Source organism: Sarcophilus harrisii, chromosome 4, assembly GCF_902635505.1.
Source record: "Sarcophilus harrisii chromosome 4, mSarHar1.11, whole genome shotgun sequence".
NCBI lineage: Eukaryota > Metazoa > Chordata > Mammalia > Dasyuromorphia > Dasyuridae > Sarcophilus > Sarcophilus harrisii.
This window is the reverse complement of record NC_045429.1, coordinates 125,214,907-125,238,751: the sequence shown is the minus strand read 5'-3', so window position 1 is coordinate 125,238,751 and position 23,845 is coordinate 125,214,907. Positions and strand designations below refer to the sequence as shown.

Sequence of the window (23,845 nt, the reverse complement as noted above, 5' to 3'; positions counted from 1 at the left end):
GAAAGAATTCTGTGATGAGCAAGATGAGTTTGAGATTCCTAGGGGAAATACAGATGGAAATAATCAGTAGTGAGTCAGTGATGAACTCAGAAGACAGACTAGAGCTAAAACTGCTAATCATTTGCATTGTGATAAAAGTAAGCAGGAACTGATGAGATTAAAAAAATGAGACTACTTTAAAAAAAAACAAAAAAGGTACTACAAAAGGGAAAGTGAGGAAGATGACCTTGCACAGCACTCTCTCCCTCAACTTAAGCTAACTCACTTGCATATCATGGTCTTCTTCAAGAACAACTTCTGTGAGTAGAGCTGCCCCACTGGGGACTCAAATGGAACAGATCACTTGGGCAATTTCCTTTCGTCATCCTTCCTTTTTCTTCCCTTTTTCCTTTCCTTTCCTTTTTCTTTTACTTTTTTCTTTGCTTCTCTCTACTTTCCTCCCCTTCTCTCTCCTTTCTTCCCCTTCTCTCTCCTTTCCTCCCCTTCTCTCTCCTTTCCTACCCTTCTCTTTCCTTCCTCCCCTTCCTTCCTATCATTCCTTTGTTAAGGACAGATCTTTAAACCAAAACCACTAGGACTCTCATAGATTAGGCCACAATAGGTCCCAGGCCAAGACCCAATTGTGGTCATTGTTTCAGTCCAGATTGACTCCTCCCCTGCCCCCAGATTTATTTAGAATTTTTTTTTTAATTGACCTAGGTGAAGCTGTTTGTTTTAATTGCTATTGAGCTCTGAATGGGTGTGATCTCAGTCAAAATGAGATATCGTAAAGAGTTTAAAAAGGCCATTGCATCCAAGACAATCTCCAGGCCTTCTCATCTATATCTGGCCCTGGACTCAGATGGCCCTGAAAGTGGAAAAGTGATGCAGCAACCTTGCACAGACTTCCCACACTTAAATCCAATTCACTTGCATGTCATGGCATCACCTCCCTGATGCCTTGGTCTCTTCATGAATGAAGGACAAACAACTACTACAAATGGCAATCCCATACTTCTTAGTATTCTGTACAGGAATTCATCTTTTAAGATAATTTTCCCTGAGGTGCCATATATCCAAAATCAGGTCTAAAAGGAAAGGAAGAGAAACTTATACTCTTATTGAATTATAACTATAATAATAACAGACCCAAGATGAATTAGAAGTTTCTAGTCAATCTCTGGTTAGGTGAGGATATGGAAACAAAATAAGTGATTTCCCAGAAAATTCTACCACAAACATTAATCTATATTTTGAGGCACTAGTACTATACCATATATGAGGAACATGTTGGTTTGTCTAACTTCTGTTACATATATACAGAGTCAGTAAAATAAAAAAAAAAATCAATTTTAAGTTTTAGAAAGAAAGACATTAATATAAAAATCATCTAATAATGTGATACATGGCAATTCTACAAAAGATGAATTGCAAGAACACCTCCTTTGTTAGTAATTTTATTGCCTGAGGTAGGAAATAATATCACTAGGCTAGTTTTTTGATGTTGGATTTTCAAAGGATTTGTATGTAATTACACAGGAGTCAATTCTGGTTGTTGTATTTTTTAGTATTTTCAATAATGATTTAGTTGATGGAATAGACTGTTTGAATTTGATAACCCCATCAATTTATGAGACTAGTTTCATTCTAAATGATCTTCACCAGTCAGATAATTCATGGATATAAACTGAATGGATTGGCTTGTCAAAATGTAATAGACTATGGAATGAAAAACAACATGTATTCATAATCAAAAATAGCTCTACATGACAAAAATGCCTACTCCAAAAGATTCTATTTATCTCCACCATCCAATTCAAGGTAAACAATTCAAGGTATCCTAGGTAAAGTTGAAAAATTTGTCTATTTAATCTATATCACAGAATACCATAAATTTTCTAGAATTAAAATCGTGCAGATCACAAAGAGCAATGGAGTGAATCATGGTGGGCATAAATAAGGTATCCCCAATGACAAACTGTTCTTATATGAATATATTGAAAATAATCAAATCAAATCAATGGAAAGAAGATAAAATCTTGTATAATGAATGAACAATAAACAATAATATAAAGTAATATCAAGAAATCTAAAGAAAGCCTCTTAGCATGCTGCATAGAACCCATGAGAAGGATTTATGAGAGATAAATGACAACAAATCATCAACAAAAATAGGGTTAATGAACCCTGAGTAATGAAATGTCCAGATTTTAAAAGTACGTTTAGATAAATTACCTCTTAATAACATTACATAAATTTGTAAGATAGGTAATCCAGGAGGTAAGATGATGAATTCCATTTTGGATATGTTGAGTTTAAGTTACTTGGAGAGCATCCAGATAAGGATGTCCAATGTGCAATTGATAGTATAAGATCAAAGCTCAAAAAAGTCCACATAAATATCTAGATAGATAGATATCTAGATCTGTTTATCATCTGTGCAATGATAATAATTAATGATAGAAGCTGGTGAGATTACCATGAGAAGGCTTTATCCACAACTGGGAAAAAATGTTGGTGATGATCTAGAGGAAGTGTCACAACAATATGGGGAGAAAAAAAGAGTAAAAAGGATAAAAATTGAGAAAAAGGCAATTTAGATTTAGCAATTAAAAGGATCATTGATAACTCTGGAGGAAGCAATTTCTGTATAAGCACCAGATTAGAAAGGATTGGAAAGAGATGGAAAAGAGAATTGCTTGAGATACTAAAGGAAATGGGAGAAGGAATGAAGAGTATAAGGAAAGGGATTGGCTTTGGGAAGGGGACCATCATCATCAGAGGCTGGAGCAATGTAAGAGACCAAGGAATGATGTTGAAGAACTTTAGATGGTCTATATTTTGTGAGTAAAGGATAAAACAAGTTCTCTGTTGAGAATATCATAAGTAGTTGAAAAGAGAATAAAAAGCTTGGACCAATTAAGAATTCAATAGTGTCATTTAGTAATAATGGTCTCCTTTGAGACCATGATCACTTTTACCACTTTCTCAATACCACTAAGAGTAGAGAACTTACACAGAAGTAAACAAAGATGAGACAAGGGGTATATAGATCATTCATGACATCAAGACACAAAGAGAAAAAAATGAGGCCAGAATGGTGATGATGGCCTGAGAGAACAGGAAGGAGAAACGGACTAGAAATCATGGTGAACTATTTATGTGTAGAAGATAATAAAGTACAGAGACAAACAGAAAAAAGCAAAATATTATGGTTAGAAAGAATAATTTTGGAGTTCTCCATTATGAAAATGGCAAATTAATTGGCAATGATGACATCAATGGAAAATCAGTGGAAAGTCCATGCCTGTGTATGACTGAGATAGAATAAAAATGAGGAAAAGAGAGATCTCTAAGGAGAGATAAGGCTGCTGAACAATTCACTGCTCTCTTTGTTTCTGTTTTCTTAGTAGAGGAGAATATTTTTCTTCCAAAGGATATTTAAATCATAGAGGGAGTTCACTACCTTTGATGACCTCAAGTTCATCTAGATTAGAAAAATTACATTCCCTCACACTGAAAAAACTGGGAGATACTATTCTTAAAACATTCTCAGTGCCTTTGAAATATAACTGAAAATCAGAAAGAATGGATGATGGTAAATATCTTGATTTCATAAAAGGGAAGAGAGTGAAATCTGTAAGTAACATAACACTGAGCTTGACATTAATTCCCGAGAAAACAGTACTTTCAGGAAAGATACATCTAATAAAAGAAAGCATTCATCATAAAAAGCCAGCACAGTTTTATTGAGAATGTTATGCCAAACTGATCTCATTTCAATTTTGTTTAAAGTTATGTAATTAGTAGAAAGATGTTACTGATAACCTAAAGTTTTGCAAAGAGCAAATTCATGTTATCCTTATAGACCTAATGAAGAGATATGGTCTGATCATCAGTATTAGGTTGAAATGTTTTTGTTTTTCATTCTTGAAGAACTAAATTAAGAGTCAAGTTAACTGTTAAACTGTGGCTGATCAGACCAATACAACTTCAGAATGTTGTGCTACAGGTGGAACACATATTAGCATTTCTTCCGAGCTAATTCAATTCTGCTTTGCTTATAGAGCATAGTACCTTCTCTGATGAAGGCATGCTATGCTGAGAGGTCTTCTGCCAGTGTCTCCCATATCATATACAATCAATTCTAAAATTCTTAAGAGAGACTTTGAGAATTTCCTTGTATTGCTTTTTCTGACTACTTTGTAAGTGCTTGTTCTTTAGTACCACACTGACTAAGGGATTTATACTTGATTCTGAACTGAGCCAATTTAATAATTTTATCAGGAAGGTATAAATGCTTATCAAATCTGCAACTAGCAAAGTCAGAATCCCAAAAGATCTCAATATGTTGAGTGGCTTGGCTATATCTAATGAATTGGAATCTAATGACAATGAGCTTGAAACTGGGATTTGGAAAATAAAACTTTTCAAATATATTGGCAAAATACGGCAGAGCATTTTATTTCCATAAAAGATTTAATCATTTATATTAATATGATGTAGTTGAATGATCATTGAAGACATAAAGAGATCTATAAAATTGTTTTACTGTGGGAAATAGGACAAAGTTTTCATATGAGCCACAGACTGTGATCTTAAGATCACAGTCTGTGGCTCATATGAAAATTATTGAGATTCACAGATGTTAACCAAAAATCACAGCTCGCTGATTCCAAGTCTAATACTCTATTCACTATTCCTCAATGTCTTTAACGGAATATGACCAACAATAATCTGGTCTTGGGCTGCATTAAGAGAGGGGTAAATTCCAGGACAAAAGAGACTCTTGAATTACTCAAGGCACATCAAATTTACTAATATTTAAAGTATTATATTGAGTATGCCACTTTTAAGGAAGGGGGATAGATAAGTGTGGGAAGGAGGAATCTGACCTGGCATAGGAAATAGCTTCTAACATTTGCTATATGAGGGTATTATAAGATCTGAAGGTATTTAAAGAAAAGATATCACTATCTGCTTTGCTTCTGTATCTAAGATTATGGGATCTTTCTATCTGACTACCAGCTAAAACCAACTATACATATACCCTGTTAGAATGCAAGATCCTTGAAGGGAAGAATTTATGACTAAATAGGAGATAGTGAACATTTTGACATGTAAAATGGATAATTGCGATTGTCTTAAAATTTTAAAGTTTTGCACAAACAAAAACCAATGCAAATCAAAATTTAAAAGGAAAACAGAAAGCTAGGAAACAACTTTTTTTATAAGCAAATATCTCTGATGACGGCTTGATTTCTCAAATATAATCAGAACTTAGTTAAATTTATAAAAAATACAAGTTATTCCTCAATTGATAAATGATCAGGAGATATGAACAGGCAGTTTTTAGACAAAATAATTAAACCTAACCATAGTTATATGCGAAAATTCTATAAATCACTACTGATTACAGAAATACAAATTAAAACTACTTCCCCATAACTATCACATTAGCTAGTATGACAGAAAAGGAAAATGATAAATAATGGAGGGATGTGAGAAAATTGGGATGCTATCTTGTGGAGATATAAACCAATCCAGCCATTTTGAAGAGCAGTTCGGAACTATGCCCAAAGGACAATCAAAGTATGCGTATCATTTAATCCAACAATACCATGACTAAATCTGTATCCCAAAAAGATTTTGAAAAGGGGTTGGGGGGAGACTTACTTTTACAAAAATATTTATAGCAGCTCTTTTTGTAGTGGCAAAGAATCAGAAATTGAGGGAATATCTATCAAGTGGGAAATGACAGAACAAGTTGTCAGGCGAAACTGATCTCATTTTATTATAATGAAATACTATTATAAAAAATGAAAAGCAGGTGGATTTCAGAAAAACCTGAGAAGATTTATATGAACTGATACAAGTGAGCAGAATGAGGTATATAGTAAAAGCAATATTGTACAATGAGCAGTAAATGATTTATCTATTCTTAGAAGTACAATGTTCCAATAGAATTACAAAGGACTTCTAGAGAAAAAACTGATGGAGTCTGAATGCAGATTATTTTTTACTTTTTTTCTTCTGGTATACTGCTTCTTTCCCAACATGACTAATATGAAGATATGGCACATATATAATCTATTTCAAAATTACTTACTGTCTTGGGGAGGAGAAAGGGAAGAATAGGGAAAATTTGGAATTTTTTAAAATATTAAGATTATAGAACACTAGTCCTAGATACAGGAGAATATGATGGAAATCTGGACTTAGGAAACTTGACACAGCTGTAGAGGGCTGAAACTCTGAAAAGGTATACTTGAATCAGACAGCAGAGCACTTAAGGCTAATTATCTAATTGATATAAATATATATACATATATTTAGATGAGATGGTGATGTGTTGGCTCTCCTTAACACTGGTGCTTGCTGAATGTGTGGTGGTGAAGTAATCATAGGCAAGGATAGGAGGGTTGAGGGAGAGAGGTCAGAGTCACTCTGCACCAGGATGAGGAGGAGAAAGACTTAAGGCTCTGGACTCCAGAGTCCAGGAATCATCTTTGGCAAGCTTGCCTGCCTCCTTCACTTCTCCCCCTAAAAAGCCCAACGACTTTGATTGATCCTGACTCTGACTGATCCTAAGGCCCTTCAGGGAGCTAGCCAGTACATTAAATACTGCTATATGACCTTAACACTGATTGCCTAGCACACACACAAATATGAAAAAAAAAGATTGTTAAATTGTTAAAAATTGTCTTTATATATAATTGGGAAAAAATTAAAAGCTATAAAAAATAAAATGAATACAAATACAAATCCTTGAGAAAGAGATACTTACTTTCCTTTATATCCCTAACACTTTGCATACAGCAAATACTTAAAAGTGTGTTTTATTCGTTGTTTCATTCATTCATAAAGACCAACCTTTTGATAAACTCAGCTGCTACTAGTTTCATTCTTTAGGAAACTGCCACTAGGTAAGAGGTTTTTAATCTGAGGTCCACTGGGTCTATGAATTCAGGTGAGGAAAATATCTTTACTTTCATTAAATTCTAACTGAAAAGTACCGTTTCCTTTAATTATCTAAAATTTATGCTAAGCAATAGCTCATAGTCTTCACTAAATTATCACTGAAGTCCATGACATACAGAAAGGTTAAGAGTCCAAGCTCCTGTTCCAAGGAAAGAAGCATTTTAACAAATGATATATTAATATAAATAAAAAGAAAATTAATTTATTGATATTTTTGGAAAATTAGCCACTGAGTTTCAGTTGTTCTTCAAACCACTTTCTCAGCTCATTCTTTGTTTTCTCTCAAAAGTTAAAATACTTGGAAAGTGTATAGTCAATATTAGTGGACATAATATAAAAGTAAATAGTTAAATAACTTTTATATTTAACTACAAATTAATTTTTATTATACACATATAAATTTCATCATACAAACATAACCCATACAAGTATTGAACCTTTATGTAGTGATGTGACAAAAGAATAAATAATCAACAGCTCCCTGACTACCAATTTCTAACAATTACATCTATTTAGGAATTTGTTAAATATTCATTCAATACAAATTTTTTTCTCAAAAAAAGTGTTATTACATTCCCAGATACAAATGACACTTACTTTGATACATCAAGTAGGAAATCATTCAATTCAGTCTGTTTGGCAAGGCCTCTGCATACCTGACATAAATTAAAGTATGGAAACTATTACTTGCAGCAAAAGGTTTTTCTTTTTATTAAAAAAATTAAAATGGTGGGGATGTCATTTATGTCATTAATTTAAAAGCCTAAAATACTAACTTGAATTGTGACTATGATGTTATACTGCTTATGCTACAAAGATAGCAAATATATAAAGACATTCTTCTATTTAACATATCAATTGGCTGCAAGAAAAGGTACAGTTAATAATAAACAATGTTGTTAATTAGAAGTTAAAAAGAGGTCTCAAAATTTTTCAGTGGAATATGATTACAATATAATGATGCTATCATGGGAAAATCTGTAGGAGGAATATATGTAGCAGTGGTTGTTTAAATATAAAAATTTTAAGTAGATAGTGTGCATATTTGAATTACATTATTGATATAGCCTATTGTCTTTTCTCAACAGTTTCTTAAACATTGACTTCCAAGAAGAAAGTGAAAAAACCATGCTCTCTGGAAGGTTCCCTTTTCCCTTGAATTACTGACTCACAAGAGGACTTTTCCACTTTCCTAGTGAAAATGTTAAGCCTATTTCAAAGAAGTGATATAAAATTTTCCACTAGAGGAGATGGCACAACTAATTTTTCAACAGATCTATCACCTTTAAATTTGGTCACTGTCATTAAAATGGCCAAAAATTACGGTGTTTAAAGACTCATACTGCTGTAATTTGGGGGGGGGGGGTCATATCATATACTTAAGTAAACTGGCCTCTTAGCATAGCAGACAATTTAAAAGATATAGGGAATGAATCTGTGATTTCTTTGGTATAAGGAACTTTTTGGTATAGAAACCTCCTTACTGATGTAGGTTGGTATCTTCTTTGCAATTCTTTGCCTAAATCACTGAGACTTTGGGTGTCTTTAATCAATACAGTATGTCTCAGAGGCAAAATTTGAAATAGTTCCTGGATGAAGAGCTTGAGGAGCAGCTCTTCATACTATATCAATTAGCAAATGATCCTTTGAAAAGCTTAATAAACCAACCCAAGCATCTTGCAAACTGTCAGTAGTTTCCTTTTTGGGTATTTAATTAATTGATACTGTCCTTTTCTGAATAAAATCACAGATTTGGAGTTAGAAGGGATGATATCCCTTAGTTCACCTTCCTAAGTTTACAAAAGAGGAAAAGGTTACAAAAAAAGTCCAAGAAAAGGACTTAGCCAAGTTCATGCAGGTAGCCAATAGCAGAGTTAGTTTTGAACACAGGGCCACTGACTACATTTATATATAGTCAAGATGGTATTTCAGAGAACACAAAAATCAATAACAAAACAAATAAACTCTAGAAGTCCTAGAGTAAAACAGCTCCATGAATTGCTCTATTTCAATGACACGGATGACTTAGCAATGCCAGAAGTTTATTAAGGTAGAACTGCTAAGTATGGTGCACTTCATTCTTCTAAAGCATATAACATATAGTACTGCACTGAGGATTTCGCCTGTGATTCATTCTCAAATGTACACACTGGGCAGTTGCCATCATCTTATGAAAACATTACTAAGACTTACTTGTACTTGATGTATTGCCACTGAGGCCCAAGCAAGGTTTGCTGTTGCAACCTGAAAAAGAAAAGAAAAGTATCTAAAACTATTTAATATCAACTTCAGTTTGAATTTCAAAATTTTATCAATAGATCATTTTGCAAGATTTTCTTTGCAGCAGCTAAAGGAAAAACTACTCTTCAAATAGACTTTCTATTAGAGAATTCTAATTTTTAAAAAATCAGTAAAATAGGTTTCTGAGATGACTGAACTTACAGATTTTTTTATAGATATGACACCATTCTGATTTCAGTAAAAATAGAAAAATAGGCTATCTTTTCTACTATTTCTCATTCTGTACTGTGGAACTTCAGTGCTGTCATATACCTTGTTATTTCATATTAAGATACAAAGTAGATTCAGAAAGATGCAACAAAAATCTCAGAATTTACAATCTTTCTAATCTAACAAAAGCTCTTATTAATTTTTCAGCAAAATCTTTATTTTTTAATTTCAAATTTATATTAAAGACAGAATAAGAAGCAAAATAGAAAAGGAATTAAAAAATAAAAAATAAAGAGAACATTGTCATGTGCCCAGATGATCAAGGAGGATTCAAACTATATTAACAACAGATACCAGTTCAGCAAAGTATGTATTAGTAGAAGAAATTATATTCATATGTCAATCTTTTCTTTACTTCTTTGTAAATTGTTCTTTTATTCTCTGCTATGCACCTTTTTTTATTTTATTCTTTTTTTTCCCTTTTCATTCCCCCCCCCCAACCCTCAAGCAGGCTGTAGATAACGATATTTATATATGCATGTGTGTACACACACACGTATCTTTTCTATCCTTGCTGATCCTTTGCTATAATTTTATTCCTAAACTTGCCTGGCTATTAAACTTAACTTCCCTCCACCCATGGATCCCTCTCTTGTCTTCTTCCCTCATCCTTTGCTTCCTTGTCTACCCACCCTTCCCCCCTTATTTCTTTATAGGTTTTTATAGAGTGCTATACTCTTCATAGTGTATTGTATTTGTATTGTATGTATTGCCTATTTAATCTATTCTAATCTAAATTTTCAGACCTCCCCCACCCCCTTCCCCAATGCCTCAGTATCTATTCTTCCTCTGCACCCCATTTGTATTGAAGGGGTAGGGGAACTGTTCCCTTTAAGATTATCACATTATTGCGTCCCCTTTTTTGATAGAGATCAGGATCTCCCAGGCTCCAAGGAGTAAGACAGAGCCCAAACCTTTCATGATAACAGAAGCAATACTATTCGGGGCAAATCAACTCCTGTAAAAATTCTATATTCTTATTCAATTGAGGAATGCTGGTCTGATCAGCTCAGGCTGTCCCAGCCCCTACCAAGATGCCAAATATAAAGTTTCCCTCAACTAAGATCTTTATAAATGGCCCATGCGCTTTGCTAGGACCCTGCCCACTGAGCATTCTTAGCGCAAAAACTCCATTTCCAAATAGAACTCTGCCACTATAGAAGTCAATCCCTTGTAAACTGATTTCTATCCAACAATAAACTTTCATTTTACAACTAATAATTCGGTAATGAGTGAATTCTTTCACTCTAAACTTGTGGCCAATTTAAAGGGGATATTTAACAACTCTCTTATTGCCACTAACCTTTTTGACCACCAGGAATTGAGAGCATTCGAACTGCATCAGTATGACATAATTACTATTTTTAACTTAAATCTGCCCCAATCTTTTTTTTTTTGAGCTGCTCTATTGTTTATGTCCATCTTGAAATTTCAAGTTCCTTGAAATTGATCTTTTGAAATTGGTTCTTAGAGATTTAATTTTCTATTAAGTTAGGTTGACAGAAAATTCTGAAAATCTGCTCATAGAAGTTCATTTTTTCTCATTGAATATTATAATTTTGCTGGAAATGTATTTTTGGCCACAGGCCTAGTTCTTTTGATTGTTTAAAGATTAGCCCAGGGTCACACAACCAGTACATGTTAAGTGTCTGAGGACAGATTTGAACTCAGGTCCTCCTGACTTAAGGGCTGGTGCTCTATCCATGGCACCATCTTGCTGCCCCCACTCTCATTTGATTTTTAAATTCTTTTTTCCAGTTCTTTCTGGGCAGGGAGCTATTTCATGTGAAAATATACATTTTTTTTTTTTTTTAACTTCAGTGTCCTCCTGTGAAGATGAACCTTGGTCTTTCTGTTGCTATGTTTCTATGGTGGAGTTCTTTCTTCTATGCTGGTTCATTTTTTTTTTTTTCTTTTAATAAGAAGCATGATTGCAAGCAACTCTAAAACTGGGATGTGACGGGGATGGTGCCTCTGGCTTTACTTCAGCTCTTTACTCTGAATGAGGAGTGAGATTTCTAAAAGACAATTGTAAAAATAGAGTAAGGATTCATCTACCTCAGAGTTGGAGTAGGCTTGAATGCCTAATGGCATGCCTACTTCCCCTTCCTGCTATTCTTCCATGATATCATTTTCTTCCTACTTCAATCAAATATGGGCAACTATGTACCTATTGGCCAAAATTAAATTTCCTGGATATAGTTCCTGAGTTTAGAATGTAAGACCTTCAGCAAATGAGGTTGAGGGTTGATGATAGGAGAGGTATTTGTATTAGGAACTATTTAAACTTGTCCCAAAGGTGCCTCTCCTCCTTTTGACTGCACAAGAACATATAATAAACCTTCGTTTTGCTCCTAGAGATATATCCAGCTTTTTTATCATATGGTAATCACTCACCATTCTGAGCCACAAACTTCTGACCAAAAACTCTAACCAAGAGCTGCCCCCTCCAATTTCCTGTAGCCAACATTGTCCCTGCCTTACTGTCTCTGCACTGAATCTTCCAGGACTCAGATTTTGACTCCACAAATAATCCAGGATGCAAACGTTTTTGAAGTTCCTGCTGAGGCTCCAGCCACACCCAGGGCTCCCCACTTGGTGTTTCTGCTGAGCTAGCTTGAAACTGTTTGCATTTCACACAAGATAATCTCTACCCCGAATCTTTATTTCCTCAGATCTCCTCTGGTTGTATCCAGAGGACTCCAATTCTGCCGCGTCTTGATTTTTTCAGCCCAAATTTGTTCTGTGTATAGGAGAAATTGCGAGAGCTTGAAATTTACCTATTCTGCCATTTTCTGAGAATCCTCCCCATCTTTCCTTATTTTTAAGACATTGCAGATGTAAAGATTAACTATCTGTGACATATAGTGACAAGATCTTAAGTTTAATATAACTTTTATTTGTTTGTCTATATGGGAATCAACAAAAGATAAAAGTATTCCCATTAATAGTAGCAAAAGTAAGTGTGTATATGTGTCTCAATAATAGGAGTGAAAGAGCTTTTATATTTGCCTTAAAAAACTGTGACTATTTGTCCTAATATTTCAGTAGATTTTTTTTTTATTATGATGTCTAAAATATTGACTTACAAAAATGAATAGATGGCCTATTTATTTCAGGCATAATTCAAAGACAACAAAATTATAGTGAAGTAAAATAATGTGGATATTCCCTTTGAGGTTTATTGTAATTATTTTAAAAATAGAATAACAGTACTCTACAAAGAATTATTCTAATTCAGTTATATGATTTTGAAGAATATCTGGTTCTAGATACCTAAACAATTTAAGTTTCTCCATTTCACAAATATGTACTGGGGTTACACTTTATATAAATAAGACATGACAGGTACTTAAAAACATATCAAGTAGTTAGAACAATAACCCTAAGAATTGTGCAACTTTGCTTTTTTTTAGGGGGGGTGTCAAGACATAATTTTATTCCTGTAGAGAGAAATGTAGAGAAAACAACGCGCAATTTTTTTTTTCTTTTTCCCCATTTCATTCCATAATCTTTCTGACTGGATTCAATCCATAAACTTCAAAAGGTAGGTGGAGTTCTTAAGATTGCTCAATTCACAGTGCTGAAACAATGTCTCAGAGAAAAGCTTTTCTGATTATGTGGGGGTTTTGGTCATTATTTTTTCATTATAATTACAAAAAACAAAGACAACCCAATTCTTTTTTGTAAATGAAGTATATGGTCTTAAGAAATGCTATGTTATCACTTCTCTATAGAAGATGACAATTTAAATATTAATAAGATAATCACAATTCCAATAGAAAAAAAAAAACTTTTCATGTCAATAGCTAACAGAACTTTTGTTTTTGAAAGACAGTGTAATTTTAAGAATATATATAATTCAACCAGAAATTTTAAATCTGACTGAAATATGGTAAAACTTTCAACTCAAAAAAAAAACAACTATTATTGAGTTCTCACCTCTTGGTGACAGATGTGGAAAGCTTCTTTGCCCCAATTCCGATATAATTCAAGGATACCAATGAGGTCACCTATTGCAGTGACAATTGGTAAACAGAGAACAGACTGGACGCGTGTTCCTAATTCCAGTCCAATACCTTTGGGAAATCGTTCATCCTAAAAAAAGAAAAACAAAATGGGGGTAAGGGGAAGGAAAGCAGAAGAAGAAAAAAAAAAAAAAAAAAAAAAAGAGAGAGAAAAAATTCACCCCTGATCAGTTTTAGCAAATAGAATAAATGAGCTTATCTTTATGTTATCCAAAGGAAAATACTAATAATCAGTACTATTAATTAGTAAGCACTTACTAGTTACATTGCCATCAGAAAAGTCAAAGAATCTTCAGACCTCAGTATTGGAAAGGACCAAAAAGGCCATCTAGTTCAGTTTATCTACTCCATGCAAGAAAAACTTTTATTTTAGCTAAAAGAATTACTCCTTTTCTTATTTTTTTTCCTTTTCTTTTTTCAAAACAAAGTTTGGATGAACACTTGTTGGGAATGTTGTAGGGCAGAATTCTTTGTTTATGAGTTAAATGACAATTGACATGATTGTTTCTATTTCTGATATGATTCCCTGATTTTGTAGTGTTAAGTCAAAATTCTCCTTAACTCCTAATAATCTCCTCATATACCCATTCTTCAAATCCTATGTGTTCTTGAGTTCAAGGCTTTGTAAAAATCTTCCATAGAAATCTACTCAGCATTTCTATTACTTTGTTTTAAATGTAATCTCTCATACTACTTCCCATAGGTAAATCATGACTGCATTATATATGTCAATAAGTAGGCACATCAATGTATAGTTGATGATTTCTCAATCTCTTTTAAGAAGTACTATCTCTAAACTTTTTTCTTTTTTTTGTAAACTCTTCCATTCTTCTATTCCATTCCAAGGAATCTTCTCCTTGACATATGAAACCTAGAGTATCTTGAACTTCTGTGACTAATATGGACTTTCCTGGTTATGTAAAATTTATGTCATATAGTACTTTGGTTACAGAGGACAGCGAGTCCAAAGGTGGTAGAAGTAAGAATCTATCACCCAACACATTTTGATCGGTTGTGCATTTACTTCTTGTCCTCCTTTCACTGCCATCTACAAATTATTATGAAGATGATCTATTTGGAGCTCAAACTAAACTCTCTGCAGGCCTATTTTCTCAATTCTTCTTTTCTGTTTTGAACTTATAATTTCAGCTTGATATATCTTTGAGTATTCTTTCTTGATTTATTTTATGTATCCAATCCCCTACACCTCCATCTCCTTATGTAGTTTTGACATTATTATTTATTCTCCTGCCTTCAAGTTATCATCTCTATTCAAACAACTAACACATACACACACACACACACACACACACATATATATCTAAAATTCTCCATAGAGCCATACTGGTTAATAAACTCAAAAGTTATCTGAAACTCTTTCCTCTATCTAAATCATGTTGATTCTTTTAAAAACATAAGATATATGTATTTTTACTCCACTTCTAATTAGTATTCCTGTTTCTAATCAATTAGTATTGCATCTCCAATCCATTTTGTCTATGACAGAACACAAACTTCTCAGCATGGGACTCCATAAGACTCAAACCAAGTTTTCCAGTCCTAGTTCACATTATATCTTTTTATATATTATATCCTAGTTAAACTGCAGTGCCAACTATTCCCAGAATATGACATTCTGTATTGGATCTCTGAGCATTTTCACATTCTGTTAGTATCTCTGAAATTTTGATCTTGTAAAATCATCTTTCTTAAATGTTCTGTTTCTAATTATCTCTTAAAATTCTTAACCATTTCCTGTGGGAAGTTTTTCCTTTAGTTCCCAGTTGTTGTTGCTGTCTCCCTCCTCAAATTAACTATTTATAATGTTATACCCTTCCAAAAGATGTCAGTTGTTTGAGTGTAAGGACTGACTATTTTTTATTTTATATGCATAGCCTCATGGAAAATGATGCTTAATAAATATTTATTGACTGTATCTTCCATCACATTTCCCCAAAATGTTCTGTAAAGATGTGTGCTCCAAAATGCAATCATTGATTGTCTTCTCTCACTTGCCTAGAGAGGAAATAAAACTTCTTCTAAGCTTGCATAATTTTGGGACTCTTTTTGGCTTTCTTACATAATACTACCACCTCTTTTGCATTAGATAAACCTTTCAAAAATATAGCTCAGAATCAGTATCATTACTTTTATCCATTTATTTTTTTTTAATGAGCAATTAAACAGGTTATGTCAGAGCTGCAGTAGTCTCAAGAAAGAACATTTTTCTCATCTTTATTCTTTCAATTAATTTGGTAATTACTCTTATTTTATTCTAACAAATTTTAAAATGAATGGGATATATATAACTGAAAGTTCAAAATAGCTAATATCTTCTTACTCTTTTTTTTTTTTTAAGAAAATGTTCATAACATACAGGCATAAAGGTTTTGAGCAGTCAATAATTATTTGGTTTCATTTCTTGATAATGAAATGATATTTTCCCCCAAAAAATATTCCAAAAAGCTTCCAACATTTTTTTTGCCAAATTCCTCTGGTTACATATGGAAAGCACCAAGCACCATGATATATATCAACTCGTTTTGAAGGATCTTATCAAATTCTTCATACAATTTATTCACATTTTCATTTTTTGCAAGAAATATGTGTAAAAAATTTTATAGCATTGTATGCACTTATAACTCATCATAAGCACTCCAGGACTGAGAGTTTCAGGAAATGTTTTTAATGCCTTTGGATATAAGGTGAATGAATGAAAAATTACAAAGCATTCAATAAATAAAATAAAATAAAAGCAAGTACAGTCTCTTCTCTCAAAGAACATTTTCAATTATAGTTCTCTCTCTATAAGGAGAAATCCTAGACCTCATTTAACAAGTTGGAATGAATATGGATACTTATAAACTCTAAAGGCTTCCAAGCTCTAACTGTGAACAGTTATTGTAAAGAATATTTGAATCCATAAATACCCCATGAATTTTATTCTGATCATTATTTAGACTGAAAAAAATTGTGCTGCAAGAATGCAGCTACTACTATCATGGATGGCTATGAAAACTCATGTTAACAAAGGACTCTTACTCAAAAAGTTTTGGAAACTATTGATGTAAAGCATTATACAAATGTGAGGCATTAAATATTATTATAGTACTGTTATATGAAAAATTTGACTAAATCTAAAAAATAATTATGGAATGATTAAAGTGATGTGGTCAGTCTTCCTGTTTTATAGAAGAATTTTTTTTTAATTTTGGAAAATCAAAATTGTATGTAGAAATGACAATTATTCAGAACTTTGATATAATAGGATGACACACCTCATATCCAAAAGCAGTTTTCATCAGCTAGCCTTAAAAGATTAAGAATCCATAGCCAAAGATGATACAGGAAACAAAAATGGTCTGAGAGCAGACAAAACAGATGCCACACAGTCTCTCATTAAAAAATTCCATGCTTCCACTCAGAAAAAATCCCTAAGGCTTTTAATCATTATTACTTTAGATATATTTAATGAGCTTAGTTGTCTAGATTTTAAACCCATTGCAAATCACAACTAGCAAACTAGAAATAGGACATGTTTCTTAGGAGACAGAACAATGAGAACTGCAACAGTGACAAAAGAAAAGATCTTTCTGAAAAACCAAATTAAAAAAAACATTCTGGGGTCATTTAGCTTAGGCACTATCTTTAATGACGTCTGAGAGCATTAACTTGGCTGCAATTGATCAATTGATATCTGACTTGCATCTAGAAAGATGAGTTCTAGTCTAAATTCTGTCCCTAAATACTCGTTCACTTTGGCATATACATGTGTATATATACATATATGTATATATACACATACATATACATGTATACACATAGATATGATATACTATCCTGGGCTTTAGTATCTTTATCTGTAAAATGAAGGTAAGAATATAAAGTTTTGCAACTTCGAAATTTTATGATTCTATATATATAATAATGATTAAGTTATTCAAAATGATCGGCCTTCTGTCTGAGATGGTTAAGAGAATAACATATTTTAGAAAGATTTCAATCAAAATGATTAATATTTTTGATCTATTGAATATAAAAAATTAAATAATAGGAAATCTTCCTTATTGCTGGATATTCCATTTCTTGAGGATATAAGTGATACCAAGTAATATCCATATATAAATAATTATGCCAAATATATACCTTTTGAAAAATTCTGAAAAATAAAATTTCAATTAAAGAAATGCAGAAAACATACAAAATTTATTCAATATTTTAGTGTTTATTAAAAAAAATTATCTGGTGCTTGCTCCCAAGTGGATATCTATATAATAAAGGTCAAACAAACAGGGAGTAACTACCTTAATAAGTAGAACCTGGTCTTAATTCTGGGTGGGTAGTGGGTGGGGCAAGAAGAAACACCTAAAAGAGAGCTCACATCAAAACAGTTAAGTCATACTTTATTTCAAAATAATCAAAATATAAAATTTGTCATTACAAGTTAAAAATAATTTACCCCAAGGATATCTTCTACTAGCATTGTTTTCCTTGATTTGGCTACATAAGCAGATATTGTTGTACCATGGGTAATTGGCCCAGCTGGGATGAGTCGTGGTTTTCCTTCCTTTACTCCAGGTGGTGTGAACATACATAGACTCTAGTAAAAAGAGAGAAAATATAAATAATATATACATCATACACACATGATCTTTGTTATTTTCACCCTTAAGGACTCTGTGGGAAAAAAAAAAATTAAGGAAGAGAAAAAATAATAAAAGGAAAAGATTTTGTTGGATGAGCTAGTTTTGGTTTAAATTAGTTTGGGATGTATTTTTTTTGTTTGGGACAAAAATTACAAGAAAGGACTAAGTAAAGTGAGTATATTTTCAGTTTTACTGTGATCAAGAACTATAGGAGAGTTATGAACTTCTGGTCAAAGCACATACACAAGATAAAACATTTAAGCAACACTTCAAAATTCAAATCCTTCAGGAACCTGTTTTATTAGATAGGGTATCAATCAATTAATCCATCTATATATTTCAGTAGATAATCTTCAAACATGGCAGTTTCCAAAAGATTCATTACCCTACAAAGCAACCTACTGATAAATCTCTGTAATTTTTGAGGCTGCTCCTCAGATGAGACTTTTCAGGTTTAGAAGAATATCCTAGAGTCACTACATAGCATCACAGGGCTTTCCTGGCCATGAGGACATTTTCAGCAATATCACACTTAATATAAAGAGGAATATTTAAATGTAGATTTTTTTTTTCTTCTAAATTCACTCCAAACTAGGAGTAATAGGCAAAAGCTACACAGAAGCAATTTTAAATGTGATGTAATAAGGAAAAACTTCCTAACAATCACAGCTCTCCAAAAGTGCCTCAGGAGACAATGGGTTCCCTTTCACTGGAAATTTATCTGCAAGAAAAGGTTGGATAGACCAACTTGTCTGGTATGTTGTAGGAGGGATTCTCACTCAGGTACAAATAGGATTTAGATGTTCTCTGAGGTCTCTGCCAAATAAGATTCTGTGATTCTGTGAACTGAATCAGCCAAAAATATAAAAAGCACTGAATCAATTTTCTTATAGATTTCAAGCATGTATTTGATATCACTGTATACTAATATAGATCTGTTCTAACACTAGATCATGTCCTAAAAAAAGTATCATTCCTATAATTCTTTTTAATTCTCAGTTTTGATTTTTTGTTTCTTTTCAGTCCCCACATCCCATACTCCGAGGTATATGCATACAAAAAAACCTGTATGAATTTTATAAGATTTCCAAATGGGTAGCTCCAGAATTCTTTAGCAATTTTGCATGTGAAAATTGAAAATCCAAAAGATTTCCTTTTGGTTTTTGTTTGTAAATATATGTGCAGAAGAAACAAATGCCTAACAAGAGGGTAGATATTGGCATATGGCACATTCTTTTTCAGAATAGTTAGCTAATATTGTTGAAGAAAAAAAGTACAACCAAAATAGTTTGTTGTAGTCTAGCCTATATTGGAGAAATGAGAAGGATCAAAGAAAGTACAGGATCGCTACTCAGGATAAATGGGATGATAACTGATTCCAAAAGATGTTAGAATTGTTCATTTCTTAATCTGCTTCTTTTCAAGGAAACTGATCTTTGGATTAAACGGACTAAGGAGAATACCTCAATTCTTTTGATGAATTCAAGTGCATCTGGACAGAAGAACTATATCTTTGGATAAATAGAGTACTAGGAAATGGAATTGTTAAACACTGGCAGTGGGATTCAAGCATAGTGATAAAACCATAAGACCAAGCTCTTGACTTTTCCCTAAAGAGGAAAAGAATAGAGTTCACAAACTAAAGGCCTGAAAATTTGACTTTAATTCCAAGTAAGTTCCAGAATGCATATTAAGGAAATATTTAGTGAAAATCTAGAAAAAGAAAAGTGACAATACACTACTTGAAGAAAACTATATTGACTATCCAAATCATCTTTTTACTCCAAAACAAATACATTTAGAAGTAAAAAGAGGTAAGAAGGCCATGGGAAAGCACTTAATCCAAACCTCTTATTATATACACAAAGATCCATAAAGGTAAAGGGAATTATCATAGAGCCACATCTTGAACGTCTATCTCTTGAAAACCAGGAGAATTTTTTTTTCCTACTACAATTTCACATTTTCTACTACTGATTTGTCAGCTTTTTTTTTTTTTTTTTTTTTTTTTTGCTATAAGGTATCAAACGTTTTGTGTTGAATTCCTTGTAACCTAAACTATTTGTTATTAAAAAGATGACATTTTAGAACCACAACAAGCATTTTTAAGTTTAGAAATTTTATTTTACAGAAATTATTTCTTCAATAGTGAACAGTAGTCTTTCCCTATGGCAGCATGGCCTCCCTTAGGACTTGTCTGATTGACCTCTCAACTATTCCTCAAGAAATTCACTACCATGATAACCTCATCAATCTGTAAGCTCTCATCGACCTTGGCACTTTACAATTTTCTGCCTTTTTGATTGGAGGGTGGGATCATGAATGCCATAAACCTCTACTAAAGGGAAGACATCTCATTTCTCACTTGGCTGCTCTACCTTGGGACTTTTCTGACTGACATCTTCTCCCCTTCCCCACCACATACTTCTTAAGTTTCCATTTGTGTTTTGTCTTCCTTTTCTGAGTTCCTTAAGGATAATTGTCTTTTACCCCTTTTTTGTATCCTCAGACCTTTGTACAATGTGTGCACAGAGCAGATGTTTAATAAAGGTTTCCTGACTAGTAACTAAGAAATTAATAACAACTTCCTCCTACATGATAAAGGGCATTCAATATCCAGGAAACAAATTTAGAAAATTTAGGGGAGTCTAATAATTACTAAAGACTTCATGTGTACTTTAAAGTGAAGGTGGTGACTGTACAGCAATCAGGACCATTTATCAACCAGTCAGTATCTGAACATAAATTATACTCATGCCATAAGAAATAATGAAAGAGACAGTTTCAGTGAAATCTGGAAAAAACTTGTATATACTGAGACAGTAAAAATAAACAACTCCAAAAACTTTAAGAACTCTGATCAACACAGTAACTAACTGCAATTCCAGAACATCAATGAAGTATGCTATTTATATTCTTATGTATTTAGAGTATAAAATGTGTGTGTGTTGTGTATATGGATAAAGTAGGAATTTGCTTTGCTAAACTATGCACATTTGTCACAATATTTTTTTTTCATTTCCTAATGGAGGGGGGGAATAAAAATTGACATTATTTGCTGGAAAAATTAAGTTAAAAACAAAAGAATCATCCTTATATCCTGCCTGTAGGGAAGGGAAATAGATAATGTTGAATGAAATTTGAAATAGAAATTTTCATTTTTTATTTGTCATGTTTTCAGTCAAGTATGACTTTATAACTCATTCTGGTTTTTTTGTTTGTTTGTTTGTTTGTGTTTTTTTGGCAAACATACTATAATGGTCTGTCATTTCTTTCTCCAACTTATTTTACAGATGAGGAACTCCAACAAAAGGGATTACTTACCTGACTTACCTAGGGCCACAAACCTAGTATCTTAGGCCAGATTTGAATTCCTCTTGATTAACCAATCTACTGAGCCACCTAGCTACCCCATTTTTATTACATATTCTTTATTTCAAATTTTAACTACTAAAGTAGAAACACTACAAGAAAATCAATAACAAATCATTAGCAAAAATGATTCATCAAAGACCCAAGTATCCTAACAAAATCCAAATGGATATGTTATCCTCACAAATATCCAAAATTTTGCTTTTTCCAATTATGAAGGGGGACTTATTTAAAATGTATTTAATAGTAAGCATTTTACCCAGGAAAGCACTAGGTGGCAATATTAATCAAGCTCTAAAGTTAAAACATTTGAGTTCAACAAATATTTATAAAGCATTTGTTTCATGTAGAATATTGTTATCAGGCCTTAGGGAAGAGCTGAAACAGTCCTTTACTGAGAGATCATTCAAATTATTACTGAAATGACTTGAACACTTACCTAAAGACTATAAAAGGAAGATATTTGGCCCCACATTTATTAAATCTTAAATGTAGAAAATGGCTTCCCAGAATATTCATAACACTGGAAAATGAGTGAATAATAGAATTTGTAGTATAAATAATAAACTGCTTAAGACTGTTTATATAAACTCATGTTTTAATTATCTATGCTGCACATCAAACAATATTCCTTTGGTAATACTAAAAGAATATATGCTACATGGAGAAGTTTAAAGTACAATATTTTTTACCACTCACTGAACCATATAAAAAATAACAAATTATTTAAAATATGCTTTGTGGTGAATAAAAATCAATAAATATTTTTAAAATAAGGTTTTGGAAGAATTGACATAATACCTCTCCTTCACTAAAAAAAAAAAAACAAACAAAAAAACAAAGCAAACTGATTTTCAAATACCAAACTCACAACACCTAGGAATTAGAAAGTGATTGTTTACTTAAAAAGTAAACCTTGTCCTTGAAGGACAAAAGGTTTCCCAGTAATTAAATACTGTTTAAGAATTAACCACTTGCCAAGACACCTTTTAGATATTATATAAAGTCAACAATATCAGTCATCATAATGTCTTCCTGTTACTTTTTCTAATACATACTTTAGAATATGTCATGTGTGTGCACGTATATGTGTATCTATATAACTGCGCAGACATAAGGGCAACACAACATGTTGCTTCACAACAAGTTAGGAGAATCAGTTTCTTCATTCTTTAGCTATCTGACCTTGCCAAGTCACTTCCACTCTAAGGGCTCCAATTTGCTTATAAGTAAAATGAATATGGTATATGAGATGACCTTAAAGTTTTCTCCCAGTGCTAACATTTTATGTTCTATATATATTTTACCAACACTTTCACTCTTGACTTCATAGTCATTTTCTACTTTTGAGAAACTAAATAAATAACTACATAGTATACTTTTAAAAATTTTAAAAAAAGGAGGGTGAAAAGGCATGAAAAGCCTTACTAGAATATATACTAGAATTTGGAGTCAGAGAATCTGGATTCATAATCTAATCCCACAATTTACTATTTTGGGGAATTTGAGAGCATTTGACTCTCTAGACCTCATTTCCTCATCTTGAAAATAAGGGGGAGGGACTGGATGTCTTCAGATGTTTAGATTTTTGCAGATCTAAACTTATAATTCTATGAATTTTAACATTCTATTTAAAACTGTAGTTTATTTTGTTCTATACTTATATTTGCTACATACCAAATGGCTGCTGTTCTCATTTGTTACTCTATAAGCATATCATATGAGCATATCATACAATAGTCACTTCCTAGAGTTTATACTTGAAGCAAAAGAATGGTACTCCAAAAGATGGCAGAAATTAGTTTATTCTAAAACTGTTATTGACTACCTACTATCTGCACAGAACTGGGCTAGGCAATGAAGTGAAGAGGATAAGGCATCATACATGCTGCTTCTTGGTGTGAATTTGTGATCATTCATACACTATTACTAATAAAAGTTTTTATGTAGCTCCAGAAGATTGTATCCTAAATTCTTTAGAAATTGATAATACACAGGAAATCTATCCTCCTCTCTCCAAGAGGATACAGTTTAATACCTCTCGGAATCATTTTCCATGGCTAGAACTGAAAACTTAGGGGCTAAGTCAATTCTCCAATGATTCCAAATGATAAATTTTTAAGTTTTATAAGCCAAATTAAGGGATGGCTCCAATCTATAAGAATCCAAATCAGCCACTTCTTCCCCAGTTAATCCATAGTAGGTCAAGAGTTAGAGGTATCTCTAACATCAGCACTCTGTTAAGTTGTAATTCATTGCTGTAATAAAATAGGTTATTCACAAGAAACTGTAGGGTTACCAAACATTGGTTTACATTCTGGAGAGCAA

At 32.6% G+C, this 23,845-nt stretch overlaps 1 protein-coding gene across 2 annotated transcripts in view; it reads right to left on the bottom strand.

Moving 5' to 3' along the window:
* The window catches only part of PDE10A (phosphodiesterase 10A), a 341,504-nt gene that overhangs the window by 68,123 nt on the left and 249,536 nt on the right, over positions 1-23,845 (bottom strand). For both annotated transcript variants that reach the window (XM_031968385.1, XM_031968386.1), the window contains 4 exons: positions 17,959-18,099; positions 13,414-13,569; positions 9,154-9,204; positions 7,558-7,616 (listed from right to left, as the gene is read on the bottom strand). In XM_031968385.1, the coding sequence (XP_031824245.1) occupies positions 7,558-7,616; positions 9,154-9,204; positions 13,414-13,569; positions 17,959-18,099 (407 nt within the window). The remainder of the gene's footprint in view (positions 1-7,557; positions 7,617-9,153; positions 9,205-13,413; positions 13,570-17,958; positions 18,100-23,845) is intronic.